Genomic DNA, 19,532 nt, shown 5'->3' with positions numbered 1-19,532 from the left:
CCCAGCACAGGAGCGTGGACAGCTCCCCGACCACGCCTACCCAAATAAAGGCTTGTAAACTAGTGAAGCATCTGGACTCTGGGATAGGTTTGTTTTTAGACAATGACTCCATCCAGCTTCAGTAGGTGTGGAGCTGGGAAGTGGGAGGAAGAGGTGGAAACCCCACCCTATTGGCTGGATCTCAGGGCTGGCTGACCTTTGGCACAGCCCTACCTTATACCTACAGGTTAGGCCTAAGTTTGAGGATGTCTTTTTGCTTGAATTACAATTCTAAGTCACATTCAGGCAGTAAATCCTAAGTTCTGCTCATCTGAGTTAACACCCTGTATCCCAGTGGGCCTCCCCTTGCAGTGGAAAGGCTATCTAGACAGACTCCAATCAAAATGCACAGGCTTAGTCTGGGATAGAATCAAGGCAGTCTGGCTTGTGTAGTGAAGGATTTTACCCCCTGAACCATCTCACACCTCACCAGCTCTTATCTTTTCAACCATATTCTATTAAAGTACCTATTCTGAACTAGGGAGCAGGAACATTCAATATGCTTAAGTTAGCAAAAGCCCATATTTGTTGAGCCCTTCAGAACGGGAGCCTGGTAACAAAGCCCAAGTATACATCCAGCCAGCAAATGTCAGACCTGCAGCACCTATGAACTTCAGGGAGGTTGTGGGGAGTGTCCCTAATACAGACCACTGTTCCCTAATATAAGTCAATGGACTCCACTTGACCGGCACCTCACAGTTCCAAGGACTACTGAGGATTTATTTAAACTCAAACCCGCATGCACATATGGTTCTACCCATTCAATCTTAAACTTTCCTCAGAACCAAAATGAGAGCCTCTGTGCTGCCCATGTCGAGTACGGACCCAGGAGAGCCCCGCGAGGAAGATGATTTAGTAAAGCCAGTTCAGAAGACTGCAGGACTGGTGGTCCAGATCTCTGGAACTACGACTCCCGAGAGGCTTTGCAGCAGGCGCCATCTTTTTTCTCCCCTCTGGACTAAAGGACTTGCAGGAGAGTGGGTGAAGCTATTTTGCGTCAACAGCGTGCGCGGCTTGGGTCGCGGAGAGATAACGTAGATCCCAAGCCTGGGACTGTCAGTCAGAACTCCGCCAGGTCCGGGCCAAGGGGCCCGTGGGGCCGGTGGGGCCATGGCGGCCGTGTTTGACTTAGATTTGGAGACCGAGGAAGGCAGCGAGGGCGAGGGTGAATCGGACTTCAGCCCTGCGGTGAGTGTTTCCTGCCGGGCACAACTGCACCCAGGAGCCCCAGCTGGTTAACCAAAGCCGCGGCGCTCCCTACGCTGTGTGGTCTCTGACCCCTACAAACCCGAATCCTTCTCAGATCCAGCCCCAGCCCCAGGCCCTGCGCCCGAGCTTCCCCTGTATAACCTTGGTCTCTCCTCCCCAACCTTTGCCCATCCCTGCTTGTCTCCCATCCTTGGTCCTCTCCCCTGAGCCAAGCAGTTCAGCCTGGGTCGGGAGGAGATATTCTGGCACCTCCCATGGTTCTTACCCCTTGGTTTCCCACAGGACGTGTGTCCCCTTGGCGAGTTGAGGGCTGCTGGCCTGGAGTGAGTGAGAGTCTTGCTGAGGGATGGGGGCATGGAGTAAGGGATGGGACTTGGGTACGCTAGAGCTTTGCCCTCATTAACTTATTGTGTCTTTAGGACGGTGGGACACTATGAGGAGGTGGAGCTGACAGAGAGCAGCGTGAACCTGGGCCCTGAGCGCATCGGGCCCCACTGCTTTGAGCTACTGCGTGTGCTGGGCAAGGGGGGCTATGGCAAGGTACTAGCACCCTTTCCTTCCTGGTGACCTCAGCTCCAGCCCGGGGCAGCATACCAGCCTTCACACCCAGCAGACTTGTAAAGCTACGGAGTATCCATCTGATGGGATTGAGAGCTGGGAACGTGCGGGAGGGAAGGCAGGTCCTTCCACAATCTGATAAGAGATCTTTACTGTTCCACCCTTGAGCTGAGCTTAGGCCTTTTGGTCCCAGTGCTGGAGCTTTAGGGTGGGGCTCCTTGCAGATGGGATGTGGTGAGGGAAGCTGATCCTGTCTCCCCTGCCCTACAGGTGTTCCAGGTGAGGAAAGTACAAGGCACCAACTTGGGCAAAATATATGCCATGAAAGTGTTGAGAAAGGTGAGTCATTTGCTCAGCCAGCAAATGCTGAGTAGCTACTGTCCCCAGCAACTTGTGCCAGGTTTTGGAAAGTCAGCTGGAAACAGTGGTGGAGACAGTCTCTGTCCTGGCACTTGCTGGCTTAGTATCTATCGTCATGTATACTATTTTGTGGTAACTCTTAATTGGGAACAACTTGGCCAAGTTTTCAGTTATCAGGACTAGCCAGGGCATTAAAGGCGTGCACCACCGCCCAGCCATCCTTGGCTTTTTATATGCGTACTGGGGATTTGAATTTAGATCTTCCTTGTGCTTGCACAGCAGGCACTTTTAACTTCCGAGCCTTGTCCCCACTCTTCCACTCATCTTTGTCCTGGTCAGATCCTTTGGAGGGCAGACTGGAGAAGCCTTGAGAAAAGAGGCTCACCGTGATAGAGCCCCACCCGGTTCTATGGGTTGGTTAGGAACGGGATGATCACGATGTCAGTGCATATCCGTGCGCTATGCAGACCTAGAGTCTAGACACTTAGATGACCAAGCTGTGTTTCAGTAGTTATTTGAAGCAAGAGTCGTGACCTCGACAGGTGTGGTCACGCCTTTAATTTCAGCACTCTGGGAGGCAGAGGCAGGTGGATCTCTGTGAGTTCAAGGTCAGCCTGGTCTACAAAATGAGTCTAGGACAGCCAGGGCTGTTACGCAGAGAAACCCTGACTCAAAAAACAAACAAACAAAGTCATGACTTCCCTTGTACCAGAACACTGGCTCCTCCTTTGTCTGGTTGAATACTGAGGTTGAACCTTCTGTGAGACACAGCCGAAAGACCAAAAGGGAAGCACTCTGGGCGCCTCACCTTCTAAGCCACTCCTGCATCTCCAGGCCAAGATTGTACGCAATGCCAAGGACACAGCACATACCCGGGCTGAGCGGAACATTCTAGAATCTGTGAAGCATCCCTTCATTGTGGAGCTGGCCTATGCTTTCCAGACGGGTGGCAAACTCTACCTCATCCTGGAGTGCCTCAGTGGTAGGTGTGTGGGCTGAACAGTGGGTGGCAGTGGGCCAGCACACAGGAAACACTGAGAGAGATGGCCGTGGAGGCTTACATTACCATGTCTGGTCATGTGTCCATCTGTCTGTCTCTTCATTTGTTCATTCATTCAGCAAACATCCATCCAGTGCCTAGTGTCTGTGGGCTGGGTGGGGCTAGTGGGAGTTTGTATAGATGTCCAGAGGGAAGTTCATCCATTTTTGATGCCTTTCTTGCCTGTCCCTTGTGTGCCAGGCGCCCAGTCAGGTCCTCATCTAGCACCCTTCATCTTAAAAGTCTCATGGGGGTTACAGTTTATATAAAGTTTATTTGTTCTTGTTGGCTTCTTTTGGTTTTGTTTTTGTTTTTTTGTGTTGTTTAGTTTTGTTTTGGTATTTTTGGGTCCCCCCTCCCCTTTGGTTTTTCCAGACAAGGTTTCTCTGTGTAGCCTTGGCTGTCCTGGGCTTGCTTTGGCTTTGTAGACCAGGCTGGCCTTGAACTCACAGAGATCAGCCTGCCTCTGCCTCCCGAGTGCTGGGATTAAAGGTGTGCCCCACCACGCCCGGCTGTTTTTGTGTTTTGTTTTTGAGACAGGATCTGCTTAATGTAGCTCTGGCTTGCCTGGAAGTCACTAGACCAGGCTGGCCTTGAACTCACAGAGATCGGCCTGCTTCTGCATGCTGAATGCTGGGATTAAAGGCGTGCACCACCACACCTACTTGTTTTGTCTTCTTTTTTTCTTTTGGTTTTTCGAGACAAGGTCTCTGTGTAGCCTTGGCTGTCCTGTACTCGCTTTGTAGACCAGGCTGGCCTCCAACTCACAGCGATCCGCCTCCCCCTGCCTGCCAAGTGCTGGGATTAAAGGCACGCGCCACCACCACCCGGCTGTTTTGTCTTTTTGAAACAAGGTCTCACTATATGGCATAACATTGGCTGGAGTGCAACTCACCACATAGAACTCAGATACTCCACACCCCTGTCTGGGATTAAAGGCATGTGCCACAATGTCTGACAGGTCCATTCTAAACTAGCTTTGAGGGTCTAGCTCACCTGCATTCCTTTTTTACTCTCTCTCTGTCTCTCTGTCTCTCTCTCTCTCTCTCTTTTTTGTTTTTGTTTTTTGTTTTTTGAGACCATTTCTCTGTGTAGCCTTGGCTGTCCTGGACTTGCTTTGTAGACCAGGCTGGCCTGGGACTCAGAGATCCACCTGCCTCTGCCTCTCTGAGAGCTGGGATTACAGGTGTGTGCCACCACACCCGTCTTATCTCCTCCACTAACTGCAAAGGTCATCTTCCTAGAACATGCATCTCCAACCACCCAAACAAAGCTGTGACCTTTTTGGTCACGGCACTGCTCACCAAGGATGACTGCGGCCTGTTCTTTCTCCCAGTCTCCCCAATACCAGCTGAGCCCTGCAAGCATCTCCTGTGTGTTCAGCATCCCTTTGCGCTATACTTTCACTGCCCTGGTTCCATTGCTGTATTGAGATTAGCTTCCTCTGCCCTCTACCACGAGGCTCTGTGGAGCTCTCAGAGCTGTCACCTGTGCCTGGCATCCTAGAGCAGTATGTGCGTGTCTGTCTTCCCATCAGACTGAGTGTCCTGAGGGCAATGGCTGGGCCCCTTCCCCTCCGCCCCAGCTTCTCCCAGCACAGGGCCAGGCACCGAATGAGTAGGCGGCGGTAGATGTTTGCTGAATGAATTGAGTCCCCACGGCAGCTCTGGGAGGCAGGTAGGGTGGGACCTCCAAGTCCCATTTTTCTCTAGAAGAAACTGACACTCAGACAGCTTTGGGGCTGGGCCTGAGTGCACAGCTGGTAATGTGTTTGTGTCACACACAGGTGGTGAGCTCTTCACACATCTTGAGCGAGAAGGCATCTTCCTGGAAGACACAGCCTGGTGGGTCCCTGGGGGTGCCTGTCCTTGCCTTCAGCCCACCTTTGCTGTGTTTTTACCGTCTCCTGCCTTTGCAGCTTCTACCTGGCCGAGATCACACTGGCCCTGGGCCATCTCCATTCCCAGGGCATCATCTACCGGGATCTCAAGCCTGAGAACATCATGCTTAACAGCCAGGGTGAGCGTGTTACATGCATGTGCAGGCACACACCCCTTATCTTGCCAGGGTCTGCAGGGCAGGGCTGAGGCGCCCATAAATAGGCCTGGGCCATATATGTCACCCTGTGTCATCCCTTTCAACGTTCTTTCTCAGGCCACATCAAGCTGACAGACTTTGGACTCTGCAAAGAGTCCATTCACGAGGGTGCTATCACCCACACCTTCTGCGGCACCATTGAGTACATGTACGTAGCACCTGGCTGGCCCAGGGTCTGGGAGAATGACCAGAGAGGGCTTGCTCTTACTGACAGCTCCACCTGCTTCCCAGGGCCCCAGAGATTCTGCTGCGCAGTGGCCACAACCGGGCGGTGGACTGGTGGAGCCTGGGGGCCCTGATGTACGACATGCTCACTGGATCGGCAAGTCCAGCCTCTTTGGGAGGAGGGTGGGTATTAGGGAGATCCCTCCAGGCTGGGCCAGGACTGGGTAGGAGGACCCCTAGGCTGTCCTCACCTTCTGCCTCCTCCAGCCGCCCTTCACCGCAGAGAACCGGAAGAAAACCATGGATAAAATCATGAAAGGGAAGCTGGTGCTGCCGCCCTACCTCACCCCAGATGCCCGGGACCTTGCCAAAAAGGTGAGGCTCCTTCTTGTCCAGGGACTGGATCCCATCTCTTCCCCTAAGCCCTGTCCCCACCCCTACCTGTGCAGTTTGTCTCTGGGAATGCAGGAACATTGGCTTTGGGTGTCAAAACCCTGAGTTCAGAGCCAGGGGTGGTGGCACACGCCTTTAATCCCAGCACTCGGGAGGCAGAGGCAGGCGGATCGCTGTGAGTTCGAGGCCAGCCTGGTCTACAAAGCAAGTCCAGGACAGCCAAAGCTAACACAGAGAGACCCTGTCTTGAAGAACCAAAAAAACCCCCTGAGTTCAGGCCTGGACTCTTAGCCTGACCACTGCCCCTGAGCAGTACTGGGTCTGTGTCTTTATTAGCAGGGTGCTTTGTGAGCTAGGCCTGTTCCATCAGGAAGGCCAGCACCAACCTGCCAAGGGGAGGTGAGTGGCACACAGATCCTAAGCCCTCTAAGGAGATGGCAGTAAGTGGGAGCATAGCCAAGCCTTCATGAAGAGGCCACTGTTGACCCAGCTCTGAGGCACTGAGGTGTTCAGTGGGCAGAGGCCATGGTCCAGACCTTACACCCTGTCTCTGATTGCCTTGCTCCATTCTGGAGGCTGGGCACACATCATCAGTTGCTCCCTGCCCTCACCTATTCCCTTCTGCAGTTTCTGAAGCGGAATCCCATTCAGCGAATTGGGGGTGGCCCAGGAGATGCTGCTGAGGTACAGGTGAGTCTGGTATTGTCAGAAGGAACTGGGCCAGAGGATAAAGTGGACTATATCAGGGAGCTAGGCAGGTAAATGCTTGACATGTCCCCAAGCGCCCTCTACCCGCAGAGGCACCCCTTCTTCCGGCACATCAATTGGGATGACCTCTTGGCCCGCCGTGTGGACCCTCCCTTCAGGCCTAGTCTGGTGAGTATCTGGGGATCCTTTTGGCCCCGTGGCAGGTAGAGGTCCCCCACTTTGGATCCCTTTAATTTCCCACATGGGTCTTCCCACAGCAGTCGGAAGAGGACGTGAGTCAGTTTGATACGCGCTTCACACGACAGACACCTGTCGATAGTCCAGATGACACAGCCCTCAGTGAGAGTGCCAACCAAGCCTTCCTGGTGAGGGTCTGGGGGTTATGGGGACCAGGACAAGGATTGTAGCTAGGGACCAAAGATGCCAAGCATCACCTGCCTGGCCTTTCCCCACAGGGTTTCACGTACGTGGCACCCTCTGTCCTGGACAGCATCAAGGAGGGCTTCTCCTTCCAGCCCAAGCTACGTTCCCCCAGGCGCCTTAATAGCAGTCCCCGGACCCCCATCAGGTACCCGGGAACAGGGCAAGCATGTGGCTGGGACGGGGCTCTCTAGAATAGACCAGTGCCTTTGCACTACTCTGGCCAAGCTCCTGCTCACCCTGGGACCCTGGGACTCCCAGGCCCTGCATGTCTGTAACAGGGCCTGCTAATGTGACAACCCTGTGTGCCCTAATCAATCGAGAGCCTCATCTCCATGATCTACTGCCAGTATTCCTGAGTAGGCCTGGGAGGCTCTGACTCTGCCTTGGTTTCTCCTACAGCCCCCTCAAGTTCTCTCCCTTTGAGGGGTTCCGGCCCAGTCTTGGCCCAGCAGAACCCATGGAGCCATCTCTACCTCCACTCCTACCACCACCATCACCACCACCCCCAACAAGCACTGCTCCCCTTCCCATCCGCCCCCCCTCAGGGAACAAGAAATCTAAGAAGGGCAGGGGGCGCCCAAGGCGCTAAGAGAGTAGAGGAACAGGGCAGCACTGAGGCCCACTCCCTGCAGGCCGTGAGAACCCGGCTGGCTCCAACCTTCGTGTATTCGGGAGAGGAGAGTGTCTTGTGTACGTGTGGGTGTGGTGGGGTGAGCCTTACAATCATGTGCACAGAGAGCTGTAGGCTGCAGCCACTGGCAACAGTTCCCAACCCCCATTCCATCAGAATGGACTTGGCCTTCACCTGCGCCCTTACAGCATTAAAGGACTGAATCATGGCAAAGTGGCTTTTGCTGGACTCCAGGACACAAAAAGAGTGGCCTGTTTAGGAAGAGATGGAGAAGCCAAAGGACCACAGACCTCAGGGCTTAAGAAGTTTTATTTTCAATGTCTGTCTTGTGCCTATGGGTGGGGAGAGGCGACACTCTGGGGAGCTGGTGGGGGTCACAGTCTGAGAAGCTGCATGTGAGGTGGGATGATGAAGGTCCAGGGCAGTTTGTGTTTCTGTGTGACCACATGGGAGGAGACAGCCAGAAGCTCGGGCAGGAACAGGACAAGCAGCTGGCACCTACAGTGCAGTGACATGGAGGCCCTGGCCCCCTGTTCTTCCGGCACTGTCATCCCAGGCAGCGCTGCCTGAAAAGGCATGCAGGTCACTCAGAAGTGCCTCTGCGCTGCTGCCTGAGCCCACGGGGCCCTGAGAGCTGAGGCCCAGGCCCTCTTCACTGTCTGTATCATGTGCGTCTGGGGCCTGCTCTGCTTCGGCTCTTGCTTCACACCGCTGCTCCTCTTCCTGGGGATCAGCTTCCTCAGGGCCGCCATCTATCATGAAATCCTCTTCTGCATCCTGTTCATCCTCCTGCTGCTCGTGTTCTCCTGGGGATCCCAGCTCGGTGCGGGTCTGAAGCCAACGGCCTGCAGGGCTGGCCCAGAGCAGGCGGCGGGTGTGGCCCCATAGCGCAGCACCCAGGCGAGCTGGGTGGTAGTAGCCCCCTGAGTCACGGCTGAGGCGACACCAGGCGAAGGCTAGGCCGGTGATGAGCAACAGCAGGAGCAGGAGCAGCAGGATGATGGTGACACCACTGGAGCCCGTACCATCCTCAGTGCCTACCCCAGAAGCACAGGCCCCTGGCAGGGCCAGCAGCACCCCAAATCCGAGGGTACTGGGCAGAGCCTGTAGGAGACAGTAAGAAGGAAGTCACCTGATTCGACCAACTGATCTCTAACAAGGTCCTCAGTTGCCTTAGGCAAAATAGGGACAGTCAAGCAGAAAATCCCCAGCCCTTATTTGGTCTAATGCATTGCTCTGCAATTCACTTCTCATTGCCTGTGGCCTCTGCTCAGACACTGCACTCCCACAGCCTCATGGCTACCAGCTTGGAGTAGTCTTGGTGGGCCTTGCTGATGAGGCCCTACCAGACTGCTACAGCTGACTTGTCGGGACCTCAGCCCACCCATTCACCGACCTCAGGTCCCTTAGTTACTCTTTTCCCACCAAATCCCACACCGGAGAAAATCTATTCATCTATTCTGTTGCCTTTCCACCAGGATGATGGGATTGGGGCGGGGCGAGGGGGTGGAAGGGGACACCTAAAACCATGTGTAGCACATGCTCAATGGACATGAGCTGGATGTTAGAATGGCCTGCTCCAGCAGTGGAGGGAGTGAAGGGGTCTGAAGCTGGTGGCAGTTGGCACTCTGGAGACCATGTTAGAGGTGCCTAAACCAATTCAGGTTGACTGGTCCTAGGATGGGGGTCTTGGAAGCCCCTCCTACCAACCATGGGGCTGCCCCAGCTGCAGGGTTTCCGTTTAGCTCCCCATTCTGCCCTGGAGGGCCTCAGCCATGAAGGGCCACCACTCAGCTTGGGGGCAGCATGTGTAGCTATCAGAGGAAGCCTGCGGTTGGAACAAAGCAGGTGGGGGTGTGATAGGGGGGAGAGCAGCAGGGGGGAGGGGTGCTGGGTACAAGCCTGGCCTACAGCGCGCCAAGCTCTGGGGAAGGAGTCACAGGCAGATTCAGCTCAGGAGGGGACCAGCTGGGGGCTCTCCAAGGGTCTTGGAGTAGGGCTCTACCCAGAGTGCAGAACTGGAGGGCCACCCTTAATTCCAGAGAGCCTAATTGTGAGGTGAGGGCTAAGTTACGACCCATGCTAGTCCTGGTCCTTGCTACCCCAAGCCTCTTGTGAGGGGACCCTTGCTTAGCTCCTGGAACCTCAATATTCCACCCCCAGCCCACTGTGCCCCCCAAAACCCAGAGTGTCCCACAGCTCACCATTGATCCTGACGGCCTTTGAGCGAGCACCCACCTGACTCGGGCTGTTGTTCAGTGAGAAGTGAACTCCAGAGCTCTCAAGCACAGTAGCTGGTAGGAGTTGACGCTTCCGTTTCCTGCCTGAAACACCCCACCCACTCTTGCCTATCACCGGACCCTCATGGGGTCTCGCCGTCCCAGGAACACTCAGACCAATACCAAATCTTGCCAGGCCTCTCTAAAGAGAGGCTGGGGTCACAAGATCAGTGACAGAACTCCAGAGGGAGGAGGTATGCAACTAACTCAAAGCAAGATATCCACCTATATACTATGTAGCTTTGGCTGGCCCAGAACTCAGGTGCTCCTATTTCTGTCTCTGGAGTGCTAAGTCTTAAGGTATGTTCCTGGCTAGCCTTAAACAAACAAAAACCTACGTGTATATGCTTGTGATATGGGGACATATGGAGGCCAGATGCCTCTCCATTGTGGGTCCCAGAGCACTGATTTCAGGTCATTAGTCTTACTTAGCAAGTCGTTTTATCCACCAACCCACATCACGGACTCTTCCCTAGCCTTTTTGCCTGTTTCTCTCTACCATGGAGTTCCGGGGGGAGGGGGCTGCTTTCCATGTAGGGTTGTTTGTTTTCTGAGACAGGGTTTCTCTATGTAGCATTGGCTGTCCTAGATTCACTTTGTAGACCAGGCTGGCCTTGAACTCAGCGATCCACCTGCCTCTGCTTCCCGAGTGCCTGGCTCCATGTGAGGTTTGCAGTTTCCCTTCCTAGCACCTACCCTGACCCTCCACAGCAGCAATTCAAACCTGGCTTTAGAAAGAGCATTTTATTTGGAATGAAAATATAGAACCCATCTCTGCTGCTTTCTCTGGGGAGGGGACAATGGGTTGGGCAGGTCGGAGAGATGGTCCCTTAAAGTACTTGGGAGTTTGCCTTGGTACAAAAAATCTTCCAAAAGCTAGGTGGTATTCCCAGCCTGGGCCCCAGGCTTTGGAGAGGTGCAAACTGGCCATGACCTGCCCCAGAGGCACTGAGCAGCAAACTGCCTGGTGTGACCTGGTCACAAAAGCTAGGTGAGAAGGGGTGGAAGAGGAGGCGGCGGCAATATCGGGAGTAGGTCCATGGTGGTCCTATGTATCCCCATTCTCCATTCGGCCCAGCTGCTCCTCCAGGAGGCTGATACGCTCCCCCTGTTCCTTGACCAGCACCCGAAGTGCCCGAAGCTCCTGCATCACCTCTTCCAGCTTCCCAGCTTCCTGCAAGAAAATACGAAAGTCAGGAGCCACCAGCCATAACCCACCCCTAGGGTAGAGGCCTGAGGCCCCGCCAACTGACAGCACCCCCAAGTGTAAGGCACGTACACCAGCCCCAGCAAGGGTGCCACTGGGGACATCAGCAATTGCAGCAGCTGTGGAGGCTCCTGGGCGGCTGGAACTGGCAGGCCTGCTGTCTGACAGCACGTTGCGCCGGCTGACCTTCAGGTCCCGTTGTTTACTGGGCACATAGGCTTCCCGTAGTGAGATGAGGATTGGATCGGCATCCTGCCCGCTCACCCAATCCTCTGCCTCAAGAGCAGCCTCAGGTCCAGCTGTGTCAGGGTACAGATCATCCTGGAAAAGGTCGGACTGCACACCAGGTAGGGGAGGACAGAATCATTTGTGGGTCCCTATCAGGGTTCTCACAACACCCTCCTGACCTATACTCCTGGCGACCCATCCTTCAAATGCCTGATCCCCAGGGACCTTCAGAGCTCAAATCTCCCTTTGCACTTTGAATGTTCCCACTGAAGCCTTGCCTGACCTTCCTGGCACAGCCCTTGCTGGCACTCTCTCCAGAAAACCACAAGGGCCAGCTATGTGGCTTTGTAGGGTCCTGTGAGACACATTTGTGTCCCCACAGATTGATTGTGACTTTGTTCCAAGACATGCCTGGCACACTGAGTCTGTGAACAACAGCGGGAGGACAGTGGGAATGTGTCCCAGGCTCCTGGCTGGGCATCTGAAGCCAAGCTGTATGTGGCCAGGCCCCTCCCCACGGGATTCATGGCTTGCTTCCAGCCCTCTCTCCCACAGAGCGCCATCCCAATTCTGCTATTGGTCCTGCCTCCGATGAGAGGCCCGCTATCTCTGCCGTCCTGCTCTTAAGTGCAGGGCCTCTGCCACTGTCAGGCTTCAGCTCACCTCTTCACCCTCCAACAATTCAGGCCACCTGGCACCTGTACAGCCCATAGGCCACACCAGCCTCACCCATTGCCCTGGTGTGGCCTTTCTGCTAGGGAAGAGTGGGTGCACAGGGCCACCAACAGCCTCACCTTTCTTGGCACAGTCATGACTATGGGCTCACACTTGCGCTCATGCAGTTTGTAGAACCTGGAAAAGGGAGGGAGACATGGTGGAACCCCCTACAGCTCTCCAGTTTCCCCACCTGGACATTCCCACCACTGACCTGAGACCCCAGACACGGGCTGCCTTGTGACTTGTGCTTATGGCCTCCCTGTCTCAAGGGTCCCTATAAAGTGACCCTAGGCAACTTTGTGATTTTGATTCTTTTCTTATTTTCATATATATATATATTTTGTTGTTGTTTTGTTTTTGAGACAGGGTCTACTGTGTAGCCTTGCAACTATGTAGACCAGCCTTTGCTTCAAACTCATGGGGATCAGCCTGTCTCTGCAAGAATCTGGGATTAAGCTGGGCAGTGGTGGAGCACGCTTGTGATTCCAGCACTTGGGGAGGCAAAGGCAGCTGGATCTCTGAGTTCAAGGCCAGCCTGGCCTACAGAATGAGTCCAAGACAGCCAAGGATACATAGAGAAACCTTGTCTAAAAAATAAATAAATCTGGGATTAAAGGCATGCGTTACTCCCTTTATTTTTGAAACATGTTTCCATATGTCCCGGGCTACCCTTGAACTCACTAAGCTCACTACAGAGCTAAGGATGACCTTGAACTTCGGCTCCTCCCAGGTCCACCTCCTAAGTGAATTAGGGTTTGCTGTTCGGTGCTGGGGTGGAATCCTGGCTTTATGCTAGGCAGGCACTCTGACTGACCTACCTCCCCATCCCTTTGCTTTGTTTTTGTTTGCGACAGGACCTTGCTATATAGCTCAGACTGACCCTGAACTTATGTAGCCCAGGCTAGCCTCTGCCCTTGCAGTCCTCGTATCTCCCAAATGCTGGGATAACAGGTGTATGGCACCATGCCCATCCTAGCCTGACAACATGGCCCATGCTCAGTCTGACCACCTCACCAGGCTGGGTCCTTGAGTAAGCTCTGCCTACAGACAGCTGCCTCAGAGAACCTTCTTACCGGGCAATTTCACACTTGCTGACCTCCAAGCCCCTCTTAGGCATGCTACCCATACCCCTCTGGGGTTCTTTGCTGGTAAACGTATTCAGGAAGTGGATGTAGGGGGGCTCATCTGTGATCTCAAAGTACCGGATGCTGGAGTCACCCTGTGGGAATAAGGACGCTTAGCACTTGGCCAGGCTGTTCCCTGCCTCTCAGCCCCAGTCTGGTGTCCCACCCAGTCTCACCTTGCCACAGACATAGACTACGCTGGTGTCTGGGTCATAGAAGGGCAATAGGGCCCCATTGCTTGAATCCAGCTCCTGCAGGGCCATGGGCTCCTCAAGGTTTTCCTAAGCACGTGAGGGACAGTGGGGCCAAGTCAGAATCTTCTCATCCCAAACACTCCAGGACTGGCCTCAGCCAGTCTCACACACCAGTCAGCAGCACTCACCAACATGCTACTGGTTTTCTCCATTTCTGGGTCCCACTTTTCCAGCCCTCTCCAGGCCTTAAGACTAGTCCCAAACCAATGGACAAGTGCTAAGAACGTCTGGCCACAGAAGGCTGGGGGCCAGATGGTACGAGCCCAGGCCTCAAAGGGGCCTTTGAGTTCACCGTGCAATGTGGCAGGACAGGGACTGGGGGCTGCCAGGAGGAGGGTACCTTTATGGTTTGTGCAAACAGGAACAGGGGTGTGGGAGGCACTGAGGGAGTGTCAGGGAGAGCCAGGGAACTAGAGAAGGGAAGGGAGGGGCTGGCAAAGTCCTGGAAGTCTCAAGGGCCAGGCTGAGATCTAAGCAGTACAGACATTTCCTTCATGCTGATCTCTGTCTGCCTGGCCCAGGGATGAATAACCCAGGGTGAGGCCCAGGTCTCAAGCCAGCCTGACTTAGGCCCACTACACAACTCACTGGGTCCCAGAGTGCCAGTTGCCGCTCACTCATGCGGCTGAAACCGGTGGTGAACACCTTGCCGTCGGCCAGAAAGATGGCCCGCATGGGCCGGGCCCCCTCATGAGCCTTCTCCCGCTCCTGTTGGGTGGACAGGCAGTTAGTACAGTGCAGATCAAGAGCCTGAGTCTGTATGTGGCTATCCTTGCCCTCTGGGGATACCTACTGCCACCAGGGTGCCCCGCCGGGGGTCGATGATGCGGACGCTCTTGTCCTTGCAAGCTGAGCAGAAGAGGCTGCCATTGTGGTTCCAGCTCACGTTGTAGATGAGGTCGGGGTGCAAGCTGTCCAGACGGTACAGCTCCTCTGCAGTGCCCACGTTCCAGATAAGCACCACATTGTCACAACCTGGTGGACAAGTGGTCGTCAGCTCGGGCAGGTCCAGGCATGTAGTCTTAGGACCATCAGCTCTCTAGATCCACTCTGCCCACTCCTCTCGTACTAAACTGGGTCTCCGTCTTTGTAGGGATCAGTTTCCCCATCTGTTAGACTGGCCCGTGGGAGGCTGCGGAACATTCCAGGAGCACCCTGGAGAAGATTATGGAAGAAGGGCCAGGGAGTGGTGCAGACCTGCACTGAGAAGCACATTTCGGGCTGTGGGGTGCCAGGTGATGATGCCCACACGCTTGGTATGCCCCTCAAGTACCACTACTGGCTCTGTCAGAGGGGAGGTCAGCCCATTCTCTGGAATCTGCCATACCTGTGGTAGGGAGAGGGAGGATGGGCTCAGGCCTGTGCTTGCCCCCTGCTGCCCACACCTTTCAGCCACACCCTGAGACCCTCACTTGAACAGTCCCTATGCTCACCATGACAGTGCAGTCCTCTGATCCACTGGCAATGACTTCGTCGTTGTGGGGACACCAGTCAATGTCCAGAACAGGTCCCGTGTGCCCACACACTGTTGGGTAGGCCTTGTCAATGCGGCCCGTCTGCAGGTATGAAGGGCAGTCAGAGATGAATCAAAGCCCGCATCTCTATTCATCTGCGCATCTGTGGCCCCTCCGTGGGGCAAGAATGATGCGACTACCCTGGTTCCTGGTGGCCCAGATGTGTCTCTACACCACCCAGCATATAAGGAAACGCCTGCAGCCTCTTATCCAGGCTTGGTGGCAATACTCTTTCTACTTGCACCAATGTCTCTTGGGCAGTAAATCTGGGTTATGACTTGTCTAGCAGTAACCACTCACCAAGAAAGTGGCTCAAACTGCCCTGCCCACAGGTGTGGCCAGTGTGGCCTCCTCACCACCCTTATCTCTGAGGCCCACCTTGTTCAGAGGGAGCACCATAAAGGCACCCCCGCCGCTGGCTTCCACAATCACTGCCAGGAACTTGGGATTGACTGCACAGAAGGTACTGTCCCAGGTAACCCGGGATACTCGGATGTCCTCGTAGCACTGGTCATTCTTGACCGGCTGACCGAATACATGCCGGAATTTGCTCTGCCGCACCACTTTTCGGAAGGACATGTCTGCGGAGCAGAGACACCTGGATCAGCTCTGGCCCTCCAAAGAGACACAAAGAGCATGTCGCCGGGGAAATGGTCACAATAACGCTGGAAGTCTCAGTTTCCCCAGTTATAGAATGGGCTCATAAGTGTAAACCACCAGACTCTTCCCCCTAAGCCCCTCCCTGGCCCTGGGTGTGTGTGTGTGTGTGTGTGTGTGTGTGTGTGTGCGCGTGCGTGCTGTCAAAAGGAAGAGAGACAGAACTTAGATCTTCTTTAGGCCCCAGTTGGTTCCAGGCAGCTCACACCCGGAGTTTGAAGGATGGATGATGGGGAGAAGAGGCGGCGAAGAGGTTTGGTCTTCCTACTAGGCCGCAGCTGAGTCCCAGGGAATGTGCAAAGAGCTGCAGGAAGCCTAGCCTAAGGACCCTGGCGGAACAGGGGTCGCGAGGATGTTGCCAGCTCCTCGAAGGGGCCTCGAAGCACCGTCCAAGGTGAACCAGGGACCCAACCTCCAAAGATCCCTTAACAAGGGGGGTTAGATGGACGGCTGAGGGGGTTGGGACTGAGGGTGGGGCGCCGTGCTCTTCGGGCTCGCGCCCCCCGCCCCAGGCCCACATCCGCGCCCCTAGTCCGGCCCTGCTGCTCTCACCGCTCACCGCTCTCCGCTCGCCAGGGGCGCCGGGGACTGCGGCGGCGACCTCGGGCGGCTCCGGATCCCAGCCTCTGGGAAGCAGGAAGCGGGAATCAGGAAGTGACAGAGGAGTGGGGCGGGGGCCGGGGCAGGTCACGCGCAGAAGGCGGGGCTTCGTGATGTCCCGCCCACGGGGCGAGGCCTGTGGTCTCAAGGCCCTGGGCTGCCTCTTAAAATGGATGACGCTGGTTGGAGTCTCCTGGGGAGGCGGGAAGCCTGCCCACTGATTTTCCTACCCGGTTCTACCCGAAAGGATTCTCTTGCTCCGCCTCCAACGTTCTCACGTGTTTTTTGTTTTTTGTTTGAGATAGGATATTACTGTGCACACTTGTTGGCCTGAAACTGACAAAGAACTCACAGAGATCTCCCTGCGTTTGCCTCCCAAGTACTGGGATTTAAAGGCATGTGCCACCACACCCAGCGGGTTTTAAGGTTGGGAGCTCATGATGTCAGTTAACCATGTACATCGAAGAGGTGAAAGGCAGTCTCATACGTCCTGATGGACACCCGTGGATCCTGCTTGGGCTTAGTGAAAATCAAAGTAGGGGATGTCCTGCAGATCCCGTGCTCCTTCCTTTATTTCATCCATCTCAGCGGAGCCTGGATTTGTCTTCTCAGATTCGCCCTAGCTTGCCTCATCCTAGAGGACTTAGGTACCCCTGTTAGGACCCACAGGAGTAGTAGGTGTCCTTCCTCTGTGTCCACCTCCCTGGGTGACCAGTGTCAATGGGAGAGTTTCTTTCCCAGAAAGAGAAGAGGGACGTGGTAAAAAAAAAAAAAAAAAAAAAAAAAAAAAAGCTCTGTTTAGTCTTCATGAAATTTCGGCTGTGTCCCATCTCCCTGGGATGTAAAGAAACAGGGCCTAGAGAAGACAGGAGCTTGATTGAGGCCTCCCAGCTGGGATTCGGTCCTAGTTGTTGCTTTCTCACTGTTCGTAAACCCTGGAGCCAGGCAGGCAGGAGTGTAGTTTGAGTTGGGTAGCAGGTGTTGTGTGTGGAAACCCACATCAGGCCAGTTGGTTACAGTTCCATATACCGCCCCCACTTCAAGTAAAATCCACAGTCCCCCGTACCTCTCCCAGAATTCCTAACTCCTGCCAACCACCCCAGGATACCCACCACTGTCCTCTCTCAGCTTGTGTCCCAGAGACACCAAACCTCCCTTCCACCTCAGGCTAGCACATCCTCTTCCCTTCCTCCTTCTGGAGGCTTCCTGGCCTTGAGAAGGCCTCATCCTCAATGATTCCAGGCTCAAGTGTCACCTCCCCCCTGGGCCTTTTTGGCGCCCTCGCCCCCCCTCACGCAGTCACCGTCTGGCTCTTCCTTGTTCCCATTAGTTGTTCTTCATCCCAGATGCTACACCGTGCAATTATTTGGCACCCAGCTAAGATTCTTACCAACAAACAAAAGGCAGGGGCTTTGTCTTGTCCACTCCGTGCCCCCCACCCCTGGCCTTCTGGTGGCCAGAAGGAGGCCCCACCCGGTACTCATCATGAAACCAACCATTTCACGCTGGGTGAATGAATGAGCAGCAGTCCTGAACATAGAGTTGCAAATTATTCATATTTCTCAGAACCAATATCTAGTTTCTTTGGGGGGAAAATATGGGGATCTCACCTGGAGGAAAAAGGAGCCCCTCAGAAGGCAACAGGACCTAGTTCCCTGCTGTGTGCTCCCTGAGCTGGGGACTATTTTAGGTTTGAGGTCTCTCTCTCTTTTTTTTTTCCTGCCTCCGTGTTCTCTAACACAAACCTCTTTTGTGAGCCACTAGGAAAACTCCTCACCCCGTGAAGCCCTCCAGGGTGCAGCTCTTCCCACTGAGGTGGGCTGGTTCACTCCCTGAGAGGTAGGGTTTGTGGGGTGGGGCTACAGTTGGAGGCAGGAAGTTTTATTCTGTGGTCAGCCTGCCATGTTGAAGAGGCTTTGGGACCCTTGTCAGGAGAAGGGACAGGGTCATGGCAGAGTGCCCCAGGGAGACAGAGAGAAACCCAGGCTCTGCACTCAGAGACTGTGAACTCCAGCAAATGGAATGGGCAAGGGGAGGTGACCCTTTCCTGTGGAGGAGACACCTTAGCTGTAAACACTCACTAAATATTTGTTAGACGAATTAATTCAACAAATACTTCAGAAATATCTCTCCCACTGGCTTTGGTGCACGCCTTTAATCCCAGCACTCAGGAGGAAGAAGCAAGTGGATCCCTGTGAGTTCAAGGCCAGCCTGATCTACAAAGTGAGTCCAGGACACCCAGGGCTACACAGAGAAACCCTGTCTCGAAAAAAAGGAAGAAAGAAAGAAACAAAAACCCAAAGGCCCATGCCAGGCCAGGTTTTCACTTTCTCTGCCTGTGGGGTAGGATGTAGCTAGAGAGCTGGGACTATGGCTGCCATCATGTTCCCCTCCATGGTGATCAGGGAGTTAGCCTCTAGAACTGCAAGCAAGGCCCCAGTCTAATTCTTTCTTTTGTAAGAGTTGCTTTGGTCATAGTGTCTCTTCTCAGCAATAGGATAGTGACTTAGACAGTGCCTATCATCCCATTAGGCAACCATTATGCTTTGAAACTGCATGGCCACTCTGCATCCTTTTCCTGTGAACCCCATAGTTGGAGGCACCAGCAAGAGAACATACCCTCCCCTATGTTGTGTTGCTGGTGACTGAGCCCAGGGCTTTGGGTGTTTCAGGCAAGCGCCCTACCATTGAGCTGTATCCCCAGCCGTTTCTCTTCTTCAGATTTATTTAATTTAATTGATGTGTATCCGTCAGTTTGTGTGTTTATGTACAGCTACCCATGGAGATCAGAAGCTGGTGTTTGTGTCTCTTGGAGCTGGAGTTTCCTGTATATGAGTTGCCGTATGAGGGGGTTGAGAACCGATGTCGATCCTTTATAAGAATATTGTATACTCCTAGCTGCGGAGGCGTCTCTCCAGTTCCACCGGACCTTGCTCTTTAGACCTGGGGGGTCTCACTATGTAGCCCAGGCTGGCCTTGGGCTTATGAGCTTCCTGCTTTGTCGTGTGAGGGCTAGGATTATAGGAGTGAGCCATGCCCAGCACATTACCTCAATCTTTCTTTCTTTCTTTCTTTCTTTTTTTTTTTTTTGTTTGTTTGTTTGTTTTTCAAGGCAGGGTCTCTCTGTGTTAGCCTTGGCTGTCCTGGACTCACTTTGTAGACCAGGCTGGCCTTGAACTCACAGCAATCCACCTGCCTCTGCCTCCCAAGTACTGGGATTAAAGGCATGCGCCACCATGCCCGGCCCATTACCTCCATCTTATAGATTAGAAAAATGGCTTGAAGAAGGAGTTTGCAACAGTGCAGATCTGCCTGCACCCCTCCCAGCAC

General features: G+C 54.2%; 3 protein-coding genes across 4 annotated transcripts; 1 reads left to right on the top strand and 2 right to left on the bottom strand.

Annotated features, from left to right (window-relative positions):
* The first annotated feature begins 1,034 nt into the window (after positions 1-1,034).
* On the top strand, positions 1,035-7,698 carry Rps6kb2 (ribosomal protein S6 kinase B2). The gene is made up of 15 exons (XM_051145804.1): positions 1,035-1,227; positions 1,531-1,571; positions 1,668-1,788; positions 2,077-2,145; positions 3,001-3,148; positions 4,992-5,049; positions 5,124-5,224; positions 5,360-5,450; positions 5,534-5,624; positions 5,735-5,842; positions 6,488-6,550; positions 6,659-6,736; positions 6,826-6,933; positions 7,024-7,136; positions 7,391-7,698. Exons 1-15 carry the CDS (start codon positions 1,150-1,152, stop codon positions 7,578-7,580), a joined length of 1,458 nt encoding a protein of 485 aa, XP_051001761.1. The 5' UTR covers positions 1,035-1,149; the 3' UTR covers positions 7,581-7,698.
* A 198-nt stretch (positions 7,699-7,896) lies between these two features.
* Positions 7,897-8,735, bottom strand: Ptprcap (protein tyrosine phosphatase receptor type C associated protein; the record flags this gene model as incomplete). Its single annotated transcript, XM_051146885.1, has 1 exon — positions 7,897-8,735. A coding segment is annotated over one exon (615 nt), but the record flags the coding sequence as incomplete, so codon positions are not given.
* Positions 8,736-10,910: 2,175 nt separating this feature from the next.
* On the bottom strand, positions 10,911-16,272 carry Coro1b (coronin 1B). Of its 2 annotated transcripts, none has more exons than XM_051145803.1 (11): positions 16,155-16,272; positions 15,324-15,526; positions 14,865-14,987; positions 14,629-14,758; positions 14,225-14,406; positions 14,020-14,139; positions 13,354-13,458; positions 13,127-13,272; positions 12,131-12,188; positions 11,181-11,444; positions 10,911-11,075 (listed from the first exon to the last, which is right to left on the bottom strand). In XM_051145803.1, the coding sequence occupies exons 2-11, from the start codon at positions 15,522-15,524 to the stop codon at positions 10,950-10,952; spliced, it is 1,455 nt and encodes a 484-aa protein (XP_051001760.1). In that variant the 5' UTR covers positions 15,525-15,526; positions 16,155-16,272; the 3' UTR covers positions 10,911-10,949. The 2 variants fall into 2 exon arrangements, with proteins under 2 accessions (XP_051001760.1, XP_051001759.1); XM_051145802.1 differs by having other exon boundaries at positions 16,162-16,272.
* Positions 16,273-19,532: the final 3,260 nt, after the last annotated feature.

This window comes from Acomys russatus, chromosome 5, assembly GCF_903995435.1.
Source record: "Acomys russatus chromosome 5, mAcoRus1.1, whole genome shotgun sequence".
NCBI lineage: Eukaryota > Metazoa > Chordata > Mammalia > Rodentia > Muridae > Acomys > Acomys russatus.
This window is presented reverse-complemented; position numbering and strand designations above follow the sequence as displayed.

What these genes read in the sequence shown, in the direction of transcription:
- Rps6kb2 (XM_051145804.1), top strand. Translation starts at nt 1,150, where the DNA reads ATGGCGGCCGTGTTTGACTTAGATTTGGAGACCGAGGAAGGCAGCGAG. An exon ending in TTGAGGGCTGCTGGCCTGGA is followed by an intron (nt 1,572 to 1,667) that starts GTGAGTGAGAGT and finishes TTGTGTCTTTAG; the next exon opens with GACGGTGGGACACTATGAGG. An exon ending in CATCCTGGAGTGCCTCAGTG is followed by an intron (nt 3,149 to 4,991) that starts GTAGGTGTGTGG and finishes TGTCACACACAG; the next exon opens with GTGGTGAGCTCTTCACACAT.
- Coro1b (XM_051145803.1), bottom strand. Translation starts at nt 15,524, where the DNA reads ATGTCCTTCCGAAAAGTGGTGCGGCAGAGCAAATTCCGGCATGTATTC. An exon ending in AGCAAGTGTGAAATTGCCCG is followed by an intron (nt 12,189 to 13,126) that starts GTAAGAAGGTTC and finishes TCCCTTTTCCAG; the next exon opens with GTTCTACAAACTGCATGAGC. An exon ending in GCACCCTTGCTGGGGCTGGT is followed by an intron (nt 11,076 to 11,180) that starts GTACGTGCCTTA and finishes ATTTTCTTGCAG; the next exon opens with GAAGCTGGGAAGCTGGAAGA.